Raw genomic sequence first — 17,940 nt, 5'->3', positions numbered from 1 at the left:
ACTCTCTCTCTCTCTCTTGTCTGTCTGGGGTCCTCATGGAACAGTGGAAAGCTACTACTCTCCGCTCACCACTAAAGGACATGTGTTCGTTCCCCTGGTGCGGCAAGGAAAAGAATGGTATTTACACTTTTGCGTGTTTCTTAGGATAAGAAAATAAACACGCTTGACCCTAACTCTAACTTATATACCTAATTCTTACTTTACTATTATAGGTATGTTGTGGGATGCAGAGAGAGAGAGAGAGAGAAATATGGACCTCAGTGAGGATATAATTAAATGTATTTTTTTTATTTATGACAGAATTATTTCGGTGACATACTCAAAACATGATAAGAGTCAAGTGATACCTTCATAACAATAAAGAAAATTAATTCGAGCTTCTGCATTGAGACCCGCCAATAAATTATAATGTGGTCGACACTAAAATTACAGTGGCACAGAGTTACTTACACACTAACCATATACAGTAATTGAGTTAAGTAGATGTCCTGTAATTCGTACATTTTGAACTTCACTCACAAAATTAGCCACGTGATTTGTATTGTCACACGAAACTTCATAATTGAAGTCGTAGATGAGCCTGCAACCGAATTGCAACGCACCTAGCCTTTATTACCAAAGTCAGATGTGGTTCACGTTGGGAATCTCGATTTTGCAAATACACACATTTTTTAGATGTTTTGTTGAGATTTTGTGTATTACATTATAATTCGTTGTTTTACTTCTGTGCGAAAGATATTTAACCCTTTTAGGGGTAAAATGTAGTTATTCTTATATCGTTCATTTTATTATTCCCCTTTAAATTCTTATTATCGTTCATTTTATTATTCCCCTTTAAACTCGAGTAAGAGTGTGATACGAATTGAGTCATGGGTTATTATTATTATTATTATTATTATTATTATTATTATTATTATTATATTATTTATTATTTTAGGGAGTCCTTAGAAAAACTTGCTCTCGTAATTTATATATATATCGCTATGAGCAAAGCGCTCGATTCGAAAGTTCTTATTTTTTTTAAAGAAAACAATAAAATACAACGGTATTATATTTATTTCTTATTATTGATTAACTAATTGTCCATTGGAAGTGATATCCAGTAAAGTAATACAATGTTTAAGTAGAAGGCGTATCTCCTGACGTCAGACTGCACTTCATTTGTTGGAGTTTTGTTATGACTGAGCATTCCTTTTTAAACCTCAAAGGTGAATGTTATTGTAATTTGGAATATATTTTTCTCGTTATTTCTGGACTTTCTAAAAGATTGTGAAACACATTTTATTTCATGACATTTATACATATTTTTTTTAATAATTTGTTTGCTTAGTAAATTAAGCTACTTTTCGTACCATTTGCATTTCGTAAGTGCATAAGATTGTAGATATTAAATTCTATGTTATGCTTATCTTTATATAATACAATAAAATTGTAAATAACCCCGTACTACTTAATAGTTGTTGGGTTGGTTTGTATTGGCATACGCCTTATGGCTGCGTAATTTCATGAATTTGCATCCTTAAAATAGTGTGGATGATACATGATGCAATGCTGCTTCCATTCCTGTTTGTTTCAAAATCACTCTTACCGAAGTTTATAATTCTTGCTAACTGGTGTTGTGTATGTCGCGAAATGTTTAGGTATTTCCCTTGAAATTTTTACCATTTTATTTCTCTTGCTCTTTTATGATAAAAGTGGGTGGGCTGTCAAGAAGCTACTACCTTTATAAAGTCAACTTTATGTCGAATGCTGTTAGAAATTTATTTACGAGGATTTTCTCTCTACGGATAGTTTTTAATTGTTTTTAAATAAGACACACGATTTTATTGGGGAAAGAGTGGCTGGCATGTGTCTGTGAGAGTACATGCGTGCCTGCACCCCGGATATTTTAAAATGTCAAAGAGATTCCTTTCTTAAGATGTTCTTTGAACTGTCTCGATCCATTTTCCTTTTTTTTTCTTTGCCTTATGTATCGAACTATTTTTGTTTGTTGATCTGTAGGTATACTAGATATTTGTATCAGTTCTTAAGAGGAAGGCTTATTTCTTTATATATAAAGAGATTTTGTTGATTTTGTATATTTAGTGTGATATATTTTCTGAAATTTGTTTGAGTTTCCTTGACCATTTCTTGGAAGGAGATTTTTTGTCAATCTTTTTTTTTTCTCTTCCATTGATTCATCCTCTTCAATTTTCCTTTGAGAACCAAGACTGTTTGTGGATTCGAGCTCAGGGTCTGAGAGAGAGAGAGAGAGAGAGAGAGAGAGAGGAGAGAGAGAGAGAGAAGAGAGAGAGAGAGAGTTCAATGTGTTTTTAAACAACCGTTATTTACAATTAGTAATTCTACTGTAACAATCATGAATGTTTATTAATGAATATACATTTGCAATTTTTACAGTTTATAGTATTCTATATACATCAATATATTTGCATGAATAATTTTTTTAAATTAACATATATCGGAATTTTATCCTTCACTTTTGTAAGTATCAACATTTTCGAAAGGCCTCTCACTCGTTATATATCAGCTAGTAAGACCTGGTTGTTTTTGTTAATTGCATTATTCTCTTACACCATAACCTCAGGAAATTTTACACGTAAGCTTATTTACACACAGATCATCTCTTAATGGAAACTTTAATTAAATACCCATGCTTAATTTGATATGCTCAACAGGTTTAGTTAATAACCGTTTATTTGCCCCTTATCTTGTAGTTATGTTTGAAGTATTGAATTTTTATATAAGGATACTCATACCTCTAGTTATATGGGTGAATCTGTAAAGGTTTAGTGGCAGGAATTCAGGTGTCCTAGGTAAGGAGGTGCTGGCTGCTGTTGACAGTGTGTGTGTTATGTTTGGGTTGGAGTTGAAGGAGAGGAAGAGCTGCCTTTAGAAACCGGAGAATGCCTGAATCTTGATAACAAGCCTCTCTCTCTCTCTCTCTCTCTCTCTCTCTCTCTCTCTCTCTCGCGTTTAAAATTCCTCTTCTCTTTTGAGCACTGCTCTCAAATTTTAAGACTAATTGACTCCAGCTGGTTTGAAATATAGTGATTTGGTAGTAACGAGCCAAATTTTGACCTGTGTCGACATTTGCATGAAATTTCTGCTCCCAGTATTTCAAAAGAAGGGAAAAGATTAGATTTTCCCTGCATTCCTCACGAAGACTTGGATCAGCTTTTTATTTCCATGGGTTAAGGAATTTTGGCTCATGGAAAGTGCCGGATGTCTGACCTAATTTTTTTTCTCGTGTATATGTTTGTGTGTATATGTGTGTGTATATATATATATATATATATATATAAAATGCGATATAATATATAGATTTGTGTGAGTGTGTTTGTGTGTTTATATGTGTATATATATATATAATATATATATATATATATATATACATATATAAATTTGTTTATATATATATATACTGGATATATGGTACTCCAAGTACGCTTTACCAACGTCAATTCTAATGTATTCTTAGCTATTTATTGCATGATAAAGTGCTCATTTATTTTTCATTCCAGATATTATGCCAGTAATCCTTTGGGTGTTCAGCCAGTCGTAATTGCTTTAATTACTTAGTTATTTTCTCCAAGCTTATGTAGATAATAGTAATGCCGTAATAATAAATGAGAAAGTCTTTAGCTGGTTTTTAAGGAGTTCGTCATATTCATGTTGGGTCTGTTTTGTAAAAGAACGGAGAAAAAATGAATCCAATTTCGCCTTGAATTTTATTACGACAATTAGAAGACTGTTGACGTGATAATTGCGGTAGAGTGTCATTAAGTCGTTTTTGTGTGTATGAAATTGACTTCATTATCTTGGAGTTGCTCCGGTGCATTACTTTAGATGCTAATTTCGCGTTTGGGGATTTTTTTTTCTTTTTTTAAAGTTCACGTGTTTTGCATTCGCAAGTTTGCGTGTACCAAAGGTTTATGCTGCTTGTTTTGTCTTCCACTTAATTTCAATTTTCTGCACTGGGCTTAGCGGGGGTTCTTCTACCAGGAATTACACCCACTTGCAAATAAAAAATACAGCTTACCTTGAGTAATTAGTTCATGAAAATAATGCATCCGTTATATTTTATTAATTGTCTAGACATTCAGCTTTGGAATAACTCTCTCTCTCTCTCTCTCTCTCTCTCTCTCTCTCTCTCTCTCTCTTTCTAAATTGTTGATGAGAAGCTAATCTAAAATAGTGTTATATTGAAAATGTATTATATTGCGTTTTGGTATGTTACTCCGAAAATACTTCAGTAATATATTGCGTTATTTTTTTCCATGAAAGGATGAAGATTGATTCAAAAGCACTGATGTTTCCTTACATTACTTACTAATTTTGACAGTGTGTTTAATGGAAAGCCTTTTGCCTATGTTTTTAGCTTTCTCGGCAGATGCGGAAAAGGATCGGTGACATTATAGCTCTATGGCTTTTCATTATTTTCTTTATAGTGACTCGTAGAAATACACTGTGCACGTGCATGATTATACACACACACACACAATCTTCATTTAAATTCGAGCTTTGATCCAAATGTGAGGTAAAAATGTGAGTATATAATATGTATGTATGTATGTGTGTATATATATGTATGTATGTATGTATATATGTATATATATATATATATATATGTATATATATATATATATGTATATGTATATAGATAGATAGATAGATAGATAGATAGATGTGTGTCTGTGCGTATTTCTATTATTTTTTATTCTTTAACACACGTTTTTGTCTTGATTTCTACACATTTATATCTGTGTATACCTTTTATCCAGTTACAATTTGAAGTACAAAAATGTAGAATTGGGCAGGTTTACCTATAGTCAAAGAAATGAATGAAAAATATTTTCCTCGGCGATATTTGTTGTGATTATGATATCGATAATAACAATTTAGATAGTAATTCTTTAACTTCATAAATATAAATAAAGAAACGTGATTTAAACGAGAAAACGAGATTTTTTATGGTATCTCAGCAATTAACCGGGTAATCGATTAGCAATTATGAATAGATAAGCTTTGATCTACTACTTTTTTTTTCTATAAATCACGGAACCTGTTATATGAAAAATTAAATTAGACCTTTTTTTGTAAGGAAAGGCACGGTCAACTTGCATAGAGTTTAGCAGGTAACATGGTCGCACGTATAAAGTTGCTTCCCAGTGGATTTTCTTTAGGAAATATCTCAAGAACTGACGAACGAACATCAGTTCATCCACCGGATTAAATCTCTCCAGGTAATATATTTTTGGTACTTGTCGATGAAGGTTTGACAATGTGTTGTAATGTTCATGGACTATTCCATGTGAACCCCAGCAAATCAGCCAAAGACTTTGCAACCATTTTCATGATGACAATAGTAAGAAAGGTTAATATCCTTTTGTATATATAGATTTATCGATATGTCCGTGGAAAACTTTATTGATATCCTGTGATGTACCATAACATTGTCTTTTAATGAAAGCACCACATGAATCAGTGAAATGTTAGATGTAAAGTTGGTCTGCTCTGTCGTGTGACTTTTACGTTCTCTCCATAGAAAAAAATTAGATACAAAATCTTTCGTTACAGCGATGAAAAATAATAGAAAATCATTAAGGTGAAAAAGAATGTGACTTTTCTCTTGGAATTGTGAAATAGATTGTAAAATTGCTGTTCAATATTGGTTAAGACGTCAAAACAAATAAATGTTTGAGAAACAAATAAGTCTGGTTCTCCCTTAAACTTTATAGCAGTCGACATTTGAATCGTTAATCAGCACATTTCGTAACTTGAGAAGCTTTTGCAAAGGGTGGCATTAGGGAAGATGACTTGCACGGGAACCTCTTTTAAACATTAATGCGACTTTGGAGAGTATACTAAAATATGTCATAAGTCGTCTACCAACTTTCAGCCTCTGCTGACAAGTAAAGTATTGCCTTATTAGTACCCTTAGCTGCATAACGAAACATGACCAAAGGATCCTCAGATTCTGTGTTCTTTCTTCAAGAACTCTCTCTCTCTCTCTCTCTCTCTCTCTCTCTCTCTCATAATGTGTGTGTGTAACTCACCGTGAGGAAAACCACTTGTTTAAAATTCGGTTGAGATGGAAAATTTTTTCCGCCCTCAAAGATGAGATGACACTGTTTGTTTCTCCAGGACGCTGAATCCTCCCACTATTGAAATATGCTAATCACCTGTATGCCTGCAGTATACCTTCCACCCAACCACCTAACACTTATCTTCTCTAACATTACTTCGGTCAAGAACGCCCAGGAGTGCATGATTCTGCATAGAAAACCCAGGTCTTCGGTAAATATTTGTGGAATAAAAAGCAAAAATTTGTTTCCGCTGAACGTTTCGTTGGAAGTAGTTTTTTTTTTTTTTTTTTTTTTTTTTTTTTTCTAGAAGATTGTGTTGGAAGATGGAGTAATATAAGATTTAAATCATAAAGATAACTTGAAGGAAGTGTCAAGGCCAAAATCTTGCAAGTTACTTCATTTATAATTAGCGTATGCATGTATGTATGTATGTGTATATATATATATATATATATATAGATAGATAGATAGATAGATAGATATAGATAACTAGGTAAATATATATATATATATATATATATAAGATGTATACAGATATAGATTTATATGTAGTATATATATATATATATATATATATGTATATATATATATGTATATATATATATGTATATATATATTTATATATATATATTTATTTATTATGTATGAATAAATAAGTATCATTATCATCAGGCGTACCTAGTCCATGGCAGGACAATAGCCTCAGACATGTCCTTCCACTCATGTCCGAATATACATATGCAATGTTATAAGTTTTTATGTGTTTGTGTTCATATTATGAGGGTTACTGCTCGGAAAAAAATAAGATTGTTATTTTTTTCAATAAGAACCCATATATATTTTAGCGTCCTAATAAGAGGAGATGTATCAAAGAAGAAAGAATAAAAATGGAATTTAGGAAAAGAAAAAAATAGGTCGACAAGAAAGCTGCCACCAACCGGGGAGGACATCTTTACTATTAATTATATGCAAAAATGTGTCACTACCAAGCGGCCCAATAAAAGCTGGAACGGCCCTCTTGGATTACTCCCTGCCGAGGTCCCTTGCTCCCAAGACTCCTCAGGTACGGAGGAAAAGGTCTCCTACAATAAGGGTTCGGGCTGGAAAAGAGGATCTCTGGCGAGGCAAGCCAAAGGATAAAACGGGCAAGAGACCCGAAGAAAAGATGTAAGGAAATTGCAAAATTATTATTGGTCTGGTACTCTTTATATCGGGCATAAAGATTTTGGAAATTGGCCACATACCCTTTGGAAATGAACATGAGTGGTCTTGATCGTATTTCCCACCAGACTTCTTTGTTCTCTTGATTTGCGTTGCATGTTGGAGAGAGAGAGAGAGAGAGAGAGAGAGAGAGAGAGAGAGAGAGACGCGTGATAAGTGTCGGCTTGGCGCGGAACAATAAAAGGTTATGCACTCTGCAATAAACTGGTTGTGTTCAACAGGACCAGTTACCTGTGAGAGAGATATCATATCTCTCTCTCTCTCTCTCTCTCTCTCTCTCTCTCTCTCTCTCTCTCTCTTCTAGTACGCCTTCTTTGATCTCGAGAGATAGTATCTGTCAAACTTTTAAGGTGTTGAAACTTCAAAGGGTGAAAAATTAGTAGTCTGGATGACTGGATTGGCCGAGGACTCATGTTCTGTATAATGGCTTTTGGGTGGGTTGTTATTTAGCACCATATGGGTGATTTCCATGGACATCTATTTCTAACATGCAATTTACCCCCTTTCCTCGTTCCTTGAGTTGGGACCAGTCCACAGCTTCACAGATGACATTTTAAACCGTTTAAAACGTTACTTCACTGACATATATATAATTTTATATTGATTTTAATCCCACGTAAATGTTTAAAGGTCACTCACATGATAGAGGCAAGGGACACTGACAATGCCCAAGCAGGTTAATGCCCCTCCCCATCAAGCTCTAGGACCGGGGAGTACCAGGCAATGGCTGCTAATTACTCAGTTGGTGGCCAAGCCCAAACGCCCCCATCCCTAGCTCACAATGATGAAGTTGTAGTAGACCCTACAATTAACTATCGAGCTTGAGCGGGTCTCGAACCTCGCCAAGCAGATCGCTAGGAAGGGACGTTTCCAGTAGGTTACCACAATTCTTTTTACTTTTGCCTGTAGTTATATTATTCATTTTAATCTACAGTTTTTACTTGGAGGTTATAAGAATCGGTTTCTCACCAAATCGCTTGGATACAAAGTTCATTTAAAAAAATGCTTTCCTCAAAGAGCTGCTATTCTTTTATTGATCACCAGAAAGGCAATTTCTCACGAGAGCTTCCTAAAACCTGTGGGATTATTTATGAAAAATAAAGTTCAGACTTAAGTACTTGAATGACATAATTGAAAATAGTGAAACGATATGTAATTGTTTTGATTGGAGATGCCAGTTATTTATTTTACATTATTCATAGCGCTCCAGTTTCGTAAATGTTGAACTATAATTTCTGCTGATTAGATGTAATGGCTCTCATTAAAGTTGCATTATCGGGCCGCTGAATTCTCTCTCTTGTTAACCTGTAACAGAAGAATTGCTTTATAGGTAAAAGCATATACACATTTAAAGATATAAATTAAATAGAAAGGTTAGTGCAAGAATTTTAATAGGTTGTTATAAGAAATTAAATAGAAAGAGAAAGGTTAACGAACAAAAATATCTCGAAATGAAATAATACAAATGGAAAGATGTGTGACATAAATACAATGGTAGATTGGAGAAATTGGTGTTTCGTAAATTTATTAAAAGACTGTGGTGTGTGTGAAAGATATTTGAGAGGAAGAGTTAGATAACGAAATTGCGGAAAGGGATACTGTAATTTTGATTTTTTTTTCTCTTTTAATATTTATTGTATGAGGTGTTGAAGATAGTATAGGGGAAGAGTTGAGGTGGAATGGGACATAGTAAATTTGAGAATGGTTTTGGAAGTGACCGTTTGAGTTTGTACGTTCGGCAATATGATAAAGAAAAAACCCAGGAGTTGATGGGATTAGAAGAGAGATGGCTAGGTACAGTGGTGATTGAATGGCTGACCTGGGTTTTTAAGGAATGTGTTGAGCAGAAAGAGGTTCTGAGGGAGTGGTTGTGAGGAGTAATAACTATTAAGTAAAGGTAAAAGGGTCATCTACAAGAGTAGCTTATCCCGCAAAATATTACTCGTTATACTAGGGTAGAGTTTATAAGAGGTTTTGTTTTGGAAAATAAGCATTTGTTCCAGAAAGACATAGGAAGAGACCATGGGGACTTATACAACGAAGATAGTATATTGAAGTGGTTTAGTAGGTGTGGATCAAGTGGTTGTTATGAAACCAAGAGTTTGTTTGCAGGGGATTTAAAAGTTTGTGTTTAAATCAATACAGAGACAGTATAGATGTTATATAGCATATGTTACTAAATACCATTAAAAAAATTTCTAATGGAAATTATACCATATTTTGGAATATGGGGGTGTGCGAGTTACTGTTCAATAAAAAAGTGTGAGGTAAAGGTGCGTCATGTCTCTATGATCAATAAATATCTTTATTGATAGATTCGTGCTAAAAGCCATGAGAAGGATTGTAGATTGAGGTACAAGCGGTGAGATAAGAATTTGACTGTGGAATAGAGGATATTTGCCAACAATACAATATCAATGGAGGATAATGAAAGTAAACTGCGAAACATTTTACCATATTTTTGCTCTATTTAGGTTTTTTCTCAATAGTGTGCTGATGATATGTACGTGTTTACGCGTGTAAATATATATGCCTATTTTGTTCATTTGGATTATTCAAGTAGTTTTCATCAATTACTCTCAGAAGATCCCGTCCTTTGTGTTCCGAGACTATTCCTGACTTCTCACACCTTTTTTTTTTTTTTTTTTATATATATTGACTCCCTCCCCTTCTGCCGTCCTGGCACCCAGGCCCTATCTTCACCTCTTAAAAGGAAGGAGTCTCGCCATTGTCCTCAGCACATTAGTGCAGCAATATGAAAAGAAAACATGTTTGTCTCGCTCTCCTTCGGTCGTACATGATTCTGATTCCTTGTGTCACTCCTTTTGTTTTTCTTTCTATATGTAAATTAAAACTTCTGTTTTAGAATGACCTCGAATAAACATTATCTTGCTTTTTCAGTCATTACAGTGAGGTTACAGAACTATGATGTATAATCGCTAACCTCTCTCTCTCTCTCTCTCTCTCTCTCTCTCTCTCTCTCTCTCTAAGCTATAACTTATATTCTTCTCCTAATGTATCAGATATTCATTCTCTTGTTTTTTACATCTTTGTCATATCATCATTAGAAACCTCGCAATTGGAGGCCATTTTAATATTCATGAATTCATTTCAGACGATTATCTAGGCATTTCATATTTCGGAAAGAAATTAGTTAATTACATATTGATTAAGATAGACATTTACAGTTATGATCTTCAAAGTATTTTAGATTCGTCTTCATATTAATCAATAGCAATGTTGTCGTGAATGATATGTCTGTCGTACCTCAATTCATTTAATAATGGGTGAGCGGAATATATTGTACCGTTCGTCTTTTGACAGAAGTGAAACCAGGTCCTTCCAAGGTACATTAAAGGTGATCATCAGAAAGCTATTAAAGATCACACTTGGGTAGAAGTTTTAAAGTAGTTGATTCTAACTTCACATGTTTTTAGCGTATTATCGGTTATATTTATTTATTCAGTTTTTGTTAGTTGGCATGAAAAATTATTGATTATTTCGTAGAGTTTTTACACAACGAAGAAATTATAATTTTTTTTACCTAATTTCCCCCCACCTCAAAAAGAAAAAAAAAGTTTTTTCGAAGGTTTTACCGGAATTTTGCTCGTCCGTCCGTTGAAATTTTTGTCTTTACAGTAAAGTTTTATTTGACGGCTTGATACAGTAATGTAGCGCATATACATAGTATCTATTCATCCATACATAGCCTATTTATGTATAGTTTTATAAAATTGATATCATAATGAATTTTGAAATTATTAGATTTAGTAATCTTTATAAAATCTACGGTCATATGAAAAAAGCAAGTAATGATTGCAAGTCGATGAATATTAAAGTTTTTAAGCTAACATTCTTGAATTGTGTGGATTAAGAAATTCTCTCTCTCTCTCTCTCTCTCTCTCTCTCTCTCTCTCTCTCTTAAAGGTGAATTAACCAACCGTATGTATGAAAGTCTCAAGTGTCATAGCTAATCAATTGTTCCCGGAAGTTCGAGTCGAAGGGTAGGGATGTTTTCCAAGAAATCTTACGAGGTTGGGAATGTGTGTTTTATAGTATATCTAGGTTATTTGGATATACGGATACAGCTGTACTTTTGCCTCAATGTATATCTTTCTCATGGATTATATTAGAAATAATTGCAAAGTTAGTCTGTTGATACACCTGAAGTCACACACACACACACATATACAGTATATATATATACAGTGTATATATATATATATATATATATCTAATATATATATATATATATAGATATATATATATATATATATATATATGGATAAATATCAACACGACATCGTGTTCAAATAGAAATAAATTTCTACCTCATACTTGGGATCGAACGCTAGCCCCTTCTAATGAAAGGCCAGGTCGAAACCAACCATGTCACGAGAGCCCATAAAAAGAAATTGGAACCTGACGCTACCAGCTGTCCGAGGATTTACCTGGCGAGACATCAGTCTCTTACCAGCGAGTTTTACCCAATTTCCCGGGCCACCACGTGACACAATTCGACCTGGCCTTTCATTAGAAGGGGCTAGCGTTCGATCCCAAGTATGAGGTAGAAATTTATTTCTATTTGAACACGATGTTGTGTTGATATTTATCCTCGGACAGCTGGTAGCGTCAGGTTCCAATTTCTTTTATGGGCTCTCGTGACATGGTTGGTTTCGACCTGGCCTTTCATTAGAAGGGGCTAGCGTTCGATCCCAAGTATGAGGTAGAAATATATATATATATATATATATATATATAGATATATATATATGATGATGTACACATGTGTGTATATACATGCACATATAAATCATTCATCCTACACCTTATTTTCCTTTCGAGAAATTGACGCTATTACCCTTCTGTCTATCTGCAAGCATTTATTATGTGAATTTGCTACCGTTGCCCTCTCTGATCTGGCCCTTTTTGGCATCTGGCTTTGATTTGGTGTACACCCGTCCAGCTACTGACCAATCACAACTTTCTTGCCCGTACTATCAGCAGTTCAAAGCTTGTGTTACTGTCATTGGCAGTGTATGTATGTGTGTGTGTTCAGCTGACCTACGGGATATATATTATATGTAAATTTATGTCAGGCATTTGGGAGTACGAAAATTATTGTATCGTTTAAGAATATACTCAAAAATTTACTTTATTCTAATTTATTTTTCTTTTCTTTCCAGGGACAAGGTTATTAGAGTTAACATGAACAACGTCAGCCAGACGAATTGTGAGGTAAGCTTTATCTTCAGTTTATTCTTGCTTATAATGGGTGTTTAAGATAAGTAGGCTTCCTTTCATGGTGTAAATTTTGCTGGTCGGGACTACGGTCCACCCCGAAGGCAACCGTGTTACCCCATAAGAATGGGAAAAAGGCACGCTAATAGATGATGATGATTTTTTATTGATGGAACCAATAATATCGTGTTTATATATATATATATATATATATATTATATATATATATATATATATATTATATATATATATATATTATATATATATATATATATGTGTGTGTGTGTGTGTGTGTATTAGTATTTTTTCTTATTTTTTATTATGACTTTTGATTTGTCATCAAGATTTTTTAAGTACTCAATCTGCTGTAGTTTGTTTAAGTTGGAGAAATTTTGATGAGAGGTCTATTATAGATTTCAGTGTCTTCTTTTCCCTTTGCAGAGGGAAGGTCATTTGATGATTAGTTAACTGAATGAAGACACGGGAGGGAGGGAGGGAGGTACTTCGTTGCATATTATGTTAATTTCAAACACCAGTGGTAAAAAAAAATTTTATTGAGCAATAAGGCTCCTAAAACTTTTTTTTTTTCTAGGTATTGATAAATATTTGGTAATCAAAATATTTTATTAGGGTTTAGAATATTATTTCAAGAGAAGTTAAAGCTTTGAAATGCTACTCATAATCAAACATAATTCTCCCAGGTATAATAAACATAATGATATTCTGTAGCATGAAATGATAGAATGTCCTCAAATATTAAGGTATATGATTTTCACTGACAGGAGTAATTTGATAAACGCAATTTCATTGGACGGAGAATGGTTATCTAACAATGTTTTTGTTTATAAATCGCTTATCAACAAATAAAGATAACGCTTAAACCAAGGGCTATTGTATTCTGTAGACCTTGTGTGAACTATAAACCATAATGCTGTTATCCATGTAAGTGGAAACATAAGCCTATTAGATATCTAGTTATTCAGCTTTACTTATGGAATTAGTGAAATCATATTTCCAGAAACTCCTGTAACCTGTGTTTTAGTCTTGTTATACGTAGATGCGAAATGGATAGTAGGATGTCGTGCTTCATGGTTCGTTGTTGGTTCAAAAATTATATTTGGGTCCAAGAAGTTCGACCGTCTCTTAGAATATAACTTATTTGTTTACTTCACCAGTGCAACAACGGCTATATGTAGTCATGCAATTTTACACAAATGATGTTATGACGAGAGTCTGAGGTCACTCAGAAATTATTTCTATGTTGTTATGCTTTCAAAGAAGGATGGTATGAAGTAAAGAAGGTTATCTAGGCATGGCCTGAAATAAGTAATAGGCCACTTTACTGTATTAGGGAATATCCATGGGCATTGGGATACTGTTTGCTTATTAACATTTCGAGTGGTATAATAGTCAAGTAATTTTACCTTCCAGTTGGTTACAAATTATCATTAGAGAGACATGATGCTTTACCTGGAAAGTTTTAATTATTCCGCATGTTTACTCGGCTGTTCATTTATAGAGGAGTTTTCCAGCCCATGGTTAGGGTAACTGGGTAGATTGGGTCAGGATTCATCCACATACGTACTACTTTCACATTTTTGGAAAGGTTAAGAAGAAACCTTGAGGCAAAGGCAAGCCTTCACCCCTTACAGTAGTTTTATTCCATGGCTTGTGATGAAAATTTCGACTTTTATTAATCACAATGCATGATTTATTTTAATTACTACCTTAAATCTCACGTTCCTGACATCGAGTCCCAGTATTGTTATAATAGCGAATAACTGGCAATTGGTCTTGTGATATTTTATGCTGGACAACGCTATAGACCAAGAAGGTTAGATTATGATCTTAAGAGTCAAGTTTAGTAATAATTGTGGGTAGTTAAATTATGAGGAATTCCTTGGCTTCTAGGAATTAGGTGCAACAGATATTAAAATCTCGAGGTTTACCTCATTAAAGTACAGTAGTTGAAGAGTTATTTTTTTTTATGAAAATAGGATTACAGTAGAGGGAAGTCACAGAATAATTGAAGAAAGGGAATAGAATAAAAGAATAAAAAAGGGAGAAAACTTGGTGGTCTATTGAATCCAAGATTGAAATTTAAGCGTTGATTTCGAATACATAGGTGTGGTAAAAGGGTTAGCTTAGGGAAAGGTGGGGTCAGATTGTTTTAAGATGTCAAGAGGATGAAGTATTATTGGAAAGAATACATAATTCTTAAGTATTCTGAGAGAGAGAGAGGAGAGTTAGACCTAGAAAGGGCTAATACCTGGAGAAAATTAGGAAGTAGGTTGGCCTGGGCATCAGCCACCCATTGAGATACTACAGCTAGAGAGTTATGGGGTCTTTTAACTGGCCAGACAGTAGTATATTGGATCCTTATCTCTGGTTACGGTTCATTTTCCTTTTGCCTACCTACACACACACACACACCGAATAGTCTGGCCTATTCTTTACATATTCTCCTCTGCCTCATATACCTGACAACACTGAGATTACCAAATAATTCTTCTTACTGCACTGTAATTGTTCAGTGGCCACTTTCCTCCTTGTAAGGGTAGAAGAGACTCTTTAGCTACAGTAAGCAGCTCTTCTATAAGAAGGACACTCCAAAATCAAACCATTGTTCTCTAATCTTGGGTAGTGCCATAGCCTCTGTACCATGGTCTTCCACTGTCTTGGGTTAGAGTTCTCTTGCTTGAGGGTGCACTCGGGCACACTATTCTTTTTTAATTCTCTTCCTCTTGTTAAAGTTTTTATAGTTTATGTAGGAGATATTTATTTTAATGTTGCTCCTCCTAAAAAGTTTTTGTTTTTTTCGTTTCCTTTCCTCTCTGAGCTATTTTCCCTGTTGGAGCCCCTGGGCTTATAGCATCCTGCTTTTCCAACTAGGGTTGTAGCTTAGCAAATAATAATAATAATAATAATAATAATAATAATAATAATGAGACATCATCACCCAGGGATCGAGAAAGTGTGGCGAAAATAGGGACAAATGGTTCAGTGTGCTGCTAATAAAACTTCTGTGGTGGATGAAACAACTTCGACATTAAATATGACTTTAGCAGTGATCATTGTCATGTTTTTTAAAATCACTCCATGTTTGAGAAAACTGCTAAATATATATATATATATATATATATATATATATATATATATATATATATATATATATATATATATATATATATATATATATATATATATAGGTAAATTAGATATTTCGTCTCTCTTATAAGTGCATTCTTGCAGTGATCCCCCCATTTTATCATAGTAATTTACTCAATACTAGCCATTAATGCGTCTTTTTTTTATTTACAGACCGATGCTATGCTGTTGGAACCAACCAGTGTCTCGAACTGCGTCTCTCGGGGCAAGTCTGAGGTAAGACGTGTAAGGAGTTAGCTCCAGGTTCAGAGCTCCTTTATTTGAACAGATTGTGCAGCATCATTCTTGGCTTTATAAGGTCAAAGGAATTTACGATTAGGGTAGAAAACATAAGTACTTGTTATTAGTACAAATGGTGTCTTTATTTACTTCTGTTTAAGTGGAGCAGTTCATGTGTTAACATTGTTATTCATACAATTGTGTTAACTAATATTGATGTAGAATAGAATGATCAGAATTTTGCTTTAGAAATAAAATTATTTAAAATCAGGTGGCAACTTACCTGCGAATTCATTCGTTTTTTTCCCCCAACGAATTAGTGTGCTTCTCTTTTGCCAGAAGTTTATCTTTGGGATGCAGTAGTTGCCAACTCATGAATTACGCACCCAAAAATTAGGGTCCGGAACTTATTCGAAGTTTTCCTGACTTTATTTTTTCTTTTTTATCTTCTTCCTCCACCTTTCCTCGAGTTCTTTTCCCTCCCTCTTGAGTTAGGTTAATTTGTTCTGTAAATATTGAGTTCCAAATAAAGAAAACTGAATGAAAAAATAAAGATGGCAACATGTATACTGTATTGCAAATAAAGTTAATTTTTCTTGTAATTTTGTCTTCCTTTTCTTTCGTGGAATATATATCTTGTTTTCTTGAAATTCATCTCGTATTACTTTCATTCCTACATAATTTAGGTCAACATTTCTTATCATTAAGGAATTTCGGATTATTGTGTACCGGCTATCTGATAGTTTTAAGAGAATTCATCTCTCTGTAATTAAGATTTTAGGTTTACCTGCACTTTAAAAACATATGCCCACCTAGTGTGGGTTATTTTGTCAGATTATTATTCCCCCTTCCATATAAGTATTTAGGGAAATAAGCATTAGAGTAGTATTGCTCTATTGTTATGTTTGCTTAAACATCAAAAGACCGCATAGTTTAAACTGAATTGTCTTTAGACCTTCATTGATGTTATTAGTGAAATGAATTTCTACTTTTCACAGCATTTTGACTGCAGAAACCACATACGCGTCATCCAGCCAATGTCGAAAAACAGACTTTACATTTGTGGCACCAACGCTCACAACCCCAAGGACTGGGTTATCTATGTAAGTTACCACTGTCATCAAGGGTCTTGGAAATACAATTAAATTAACTGTAATTCATTCATTCCGTTGCTCATGTGGATTACATAGTTATTATAATCATTTTTGTTGTTATGGTTGATGGAACTGAAAATGTTCTGTAAGTTACTTTTTTTCTTTGTTAACGAGACTTTTATGTCCCTTGTCTAATAAGTTTTACTTTATTGTCTAATAATTTTTATTTTATGTTTGTTTTATTGTTGACATTTATCTTTTGTGTTCAGGCTAACCTAACACGTCTGGCCCGCCACGAGCACGTCCCTGGCATTGGTCCGGGAGTAGCAAAGTGTCCTTTTGATCCGATGGATAACAGCACGGCTGTATGGGTCGAGCATGGGAATCCCGGCAAACTACCTGGCCTCTACTCCGGGACAGTCGCAGAGTTCACGAAAGCTGACACGGTAATCTTCAGAGCCGATCTCTACAACTTCACGTCCAAGAGGCGCGAGTTTCCCTTCAAGAGGACCATCAAGTACGACTCAAAATGGCTCGACAGTAAGTTTATCTAAAGTGCTTTTTTTATTATACGGAGTTTTATTCCTTCGTCAACTTTGAACTTTGAAGATATTAAAAACATATCCTTTATTTTAGCTTTGAGTTTAGGAAAGGACAAATATAGTACTATAAGTACTCAAGTACTTGGTAATTCGGTAATGAAGAAAGACTATATACTTTGTCAGATGTCACCATATCTGATGCTTTAATTTGAAATCCTCATTTGCAAGTAATCAGTGATATTGAAATAGATTTCATAATAAAAAGTTAAAGCATGGAATGTAGATCTAGTTTTTTTTTCGTATAGTTATGTTTGAGCATACTACCATCAGTTTCGTGGTCAAGCATTTGTTGATTTTAATATCCATGAC

At 34.1% G+C, this 17,940-nt stretch overlaps 1 protein-coding gene across 1 annotated transcript in view; it reads left to right on the top strand.

The window, feature by feature from the left end:
* Sema2a (Semaphorin 2a) overlaps window positions 1–17,940 on the top strand; it is a 634,600-nt gene that overhangs the window by 577,420 nt on the left and 39,240 nt on the right. The window contains exons 3-6 of the mRNA XM_068388274.1: window positions 12,494–12,545; window positions 15,870–15,932; window positions 16,934–17,038; window positions 17,299–17,569. Coding sequence (XP_068244375.1) covers window positions 12,494–12,545; window positions 15,870–15,932; window positions 16,934–17,038; window positions 17,299–17,569 — 491 coding nt within the window. The remainder of the gene's footprint in view (window positions 1–12,493; window positions 12,546–15,869; window positions 15,933–16,933; window positions 17,039–17,298; window positions 17,570–17,940) is intronic.

Source organism: Palaemon carinicauda, chromosome 15, assembly GCF_036898095.1.
Source record: "Palaemon carinicauda isolate YSFRI2023 chromosome 15, ASM3689809v2, whole genome shotgun sequence".
Classification (NCBI taxonomy): Eukaryota; Metazoa; Arthropoda; class Malacostraca; order Decapoda; family Palaemonidae; genus Palaemon; species Palaemon carinicauda.
The sequence above is the reverse complement of the archived record's forward strand: the minus strand, read 5'-3'. Positions and strand labels throughout refer to the sequence as shown.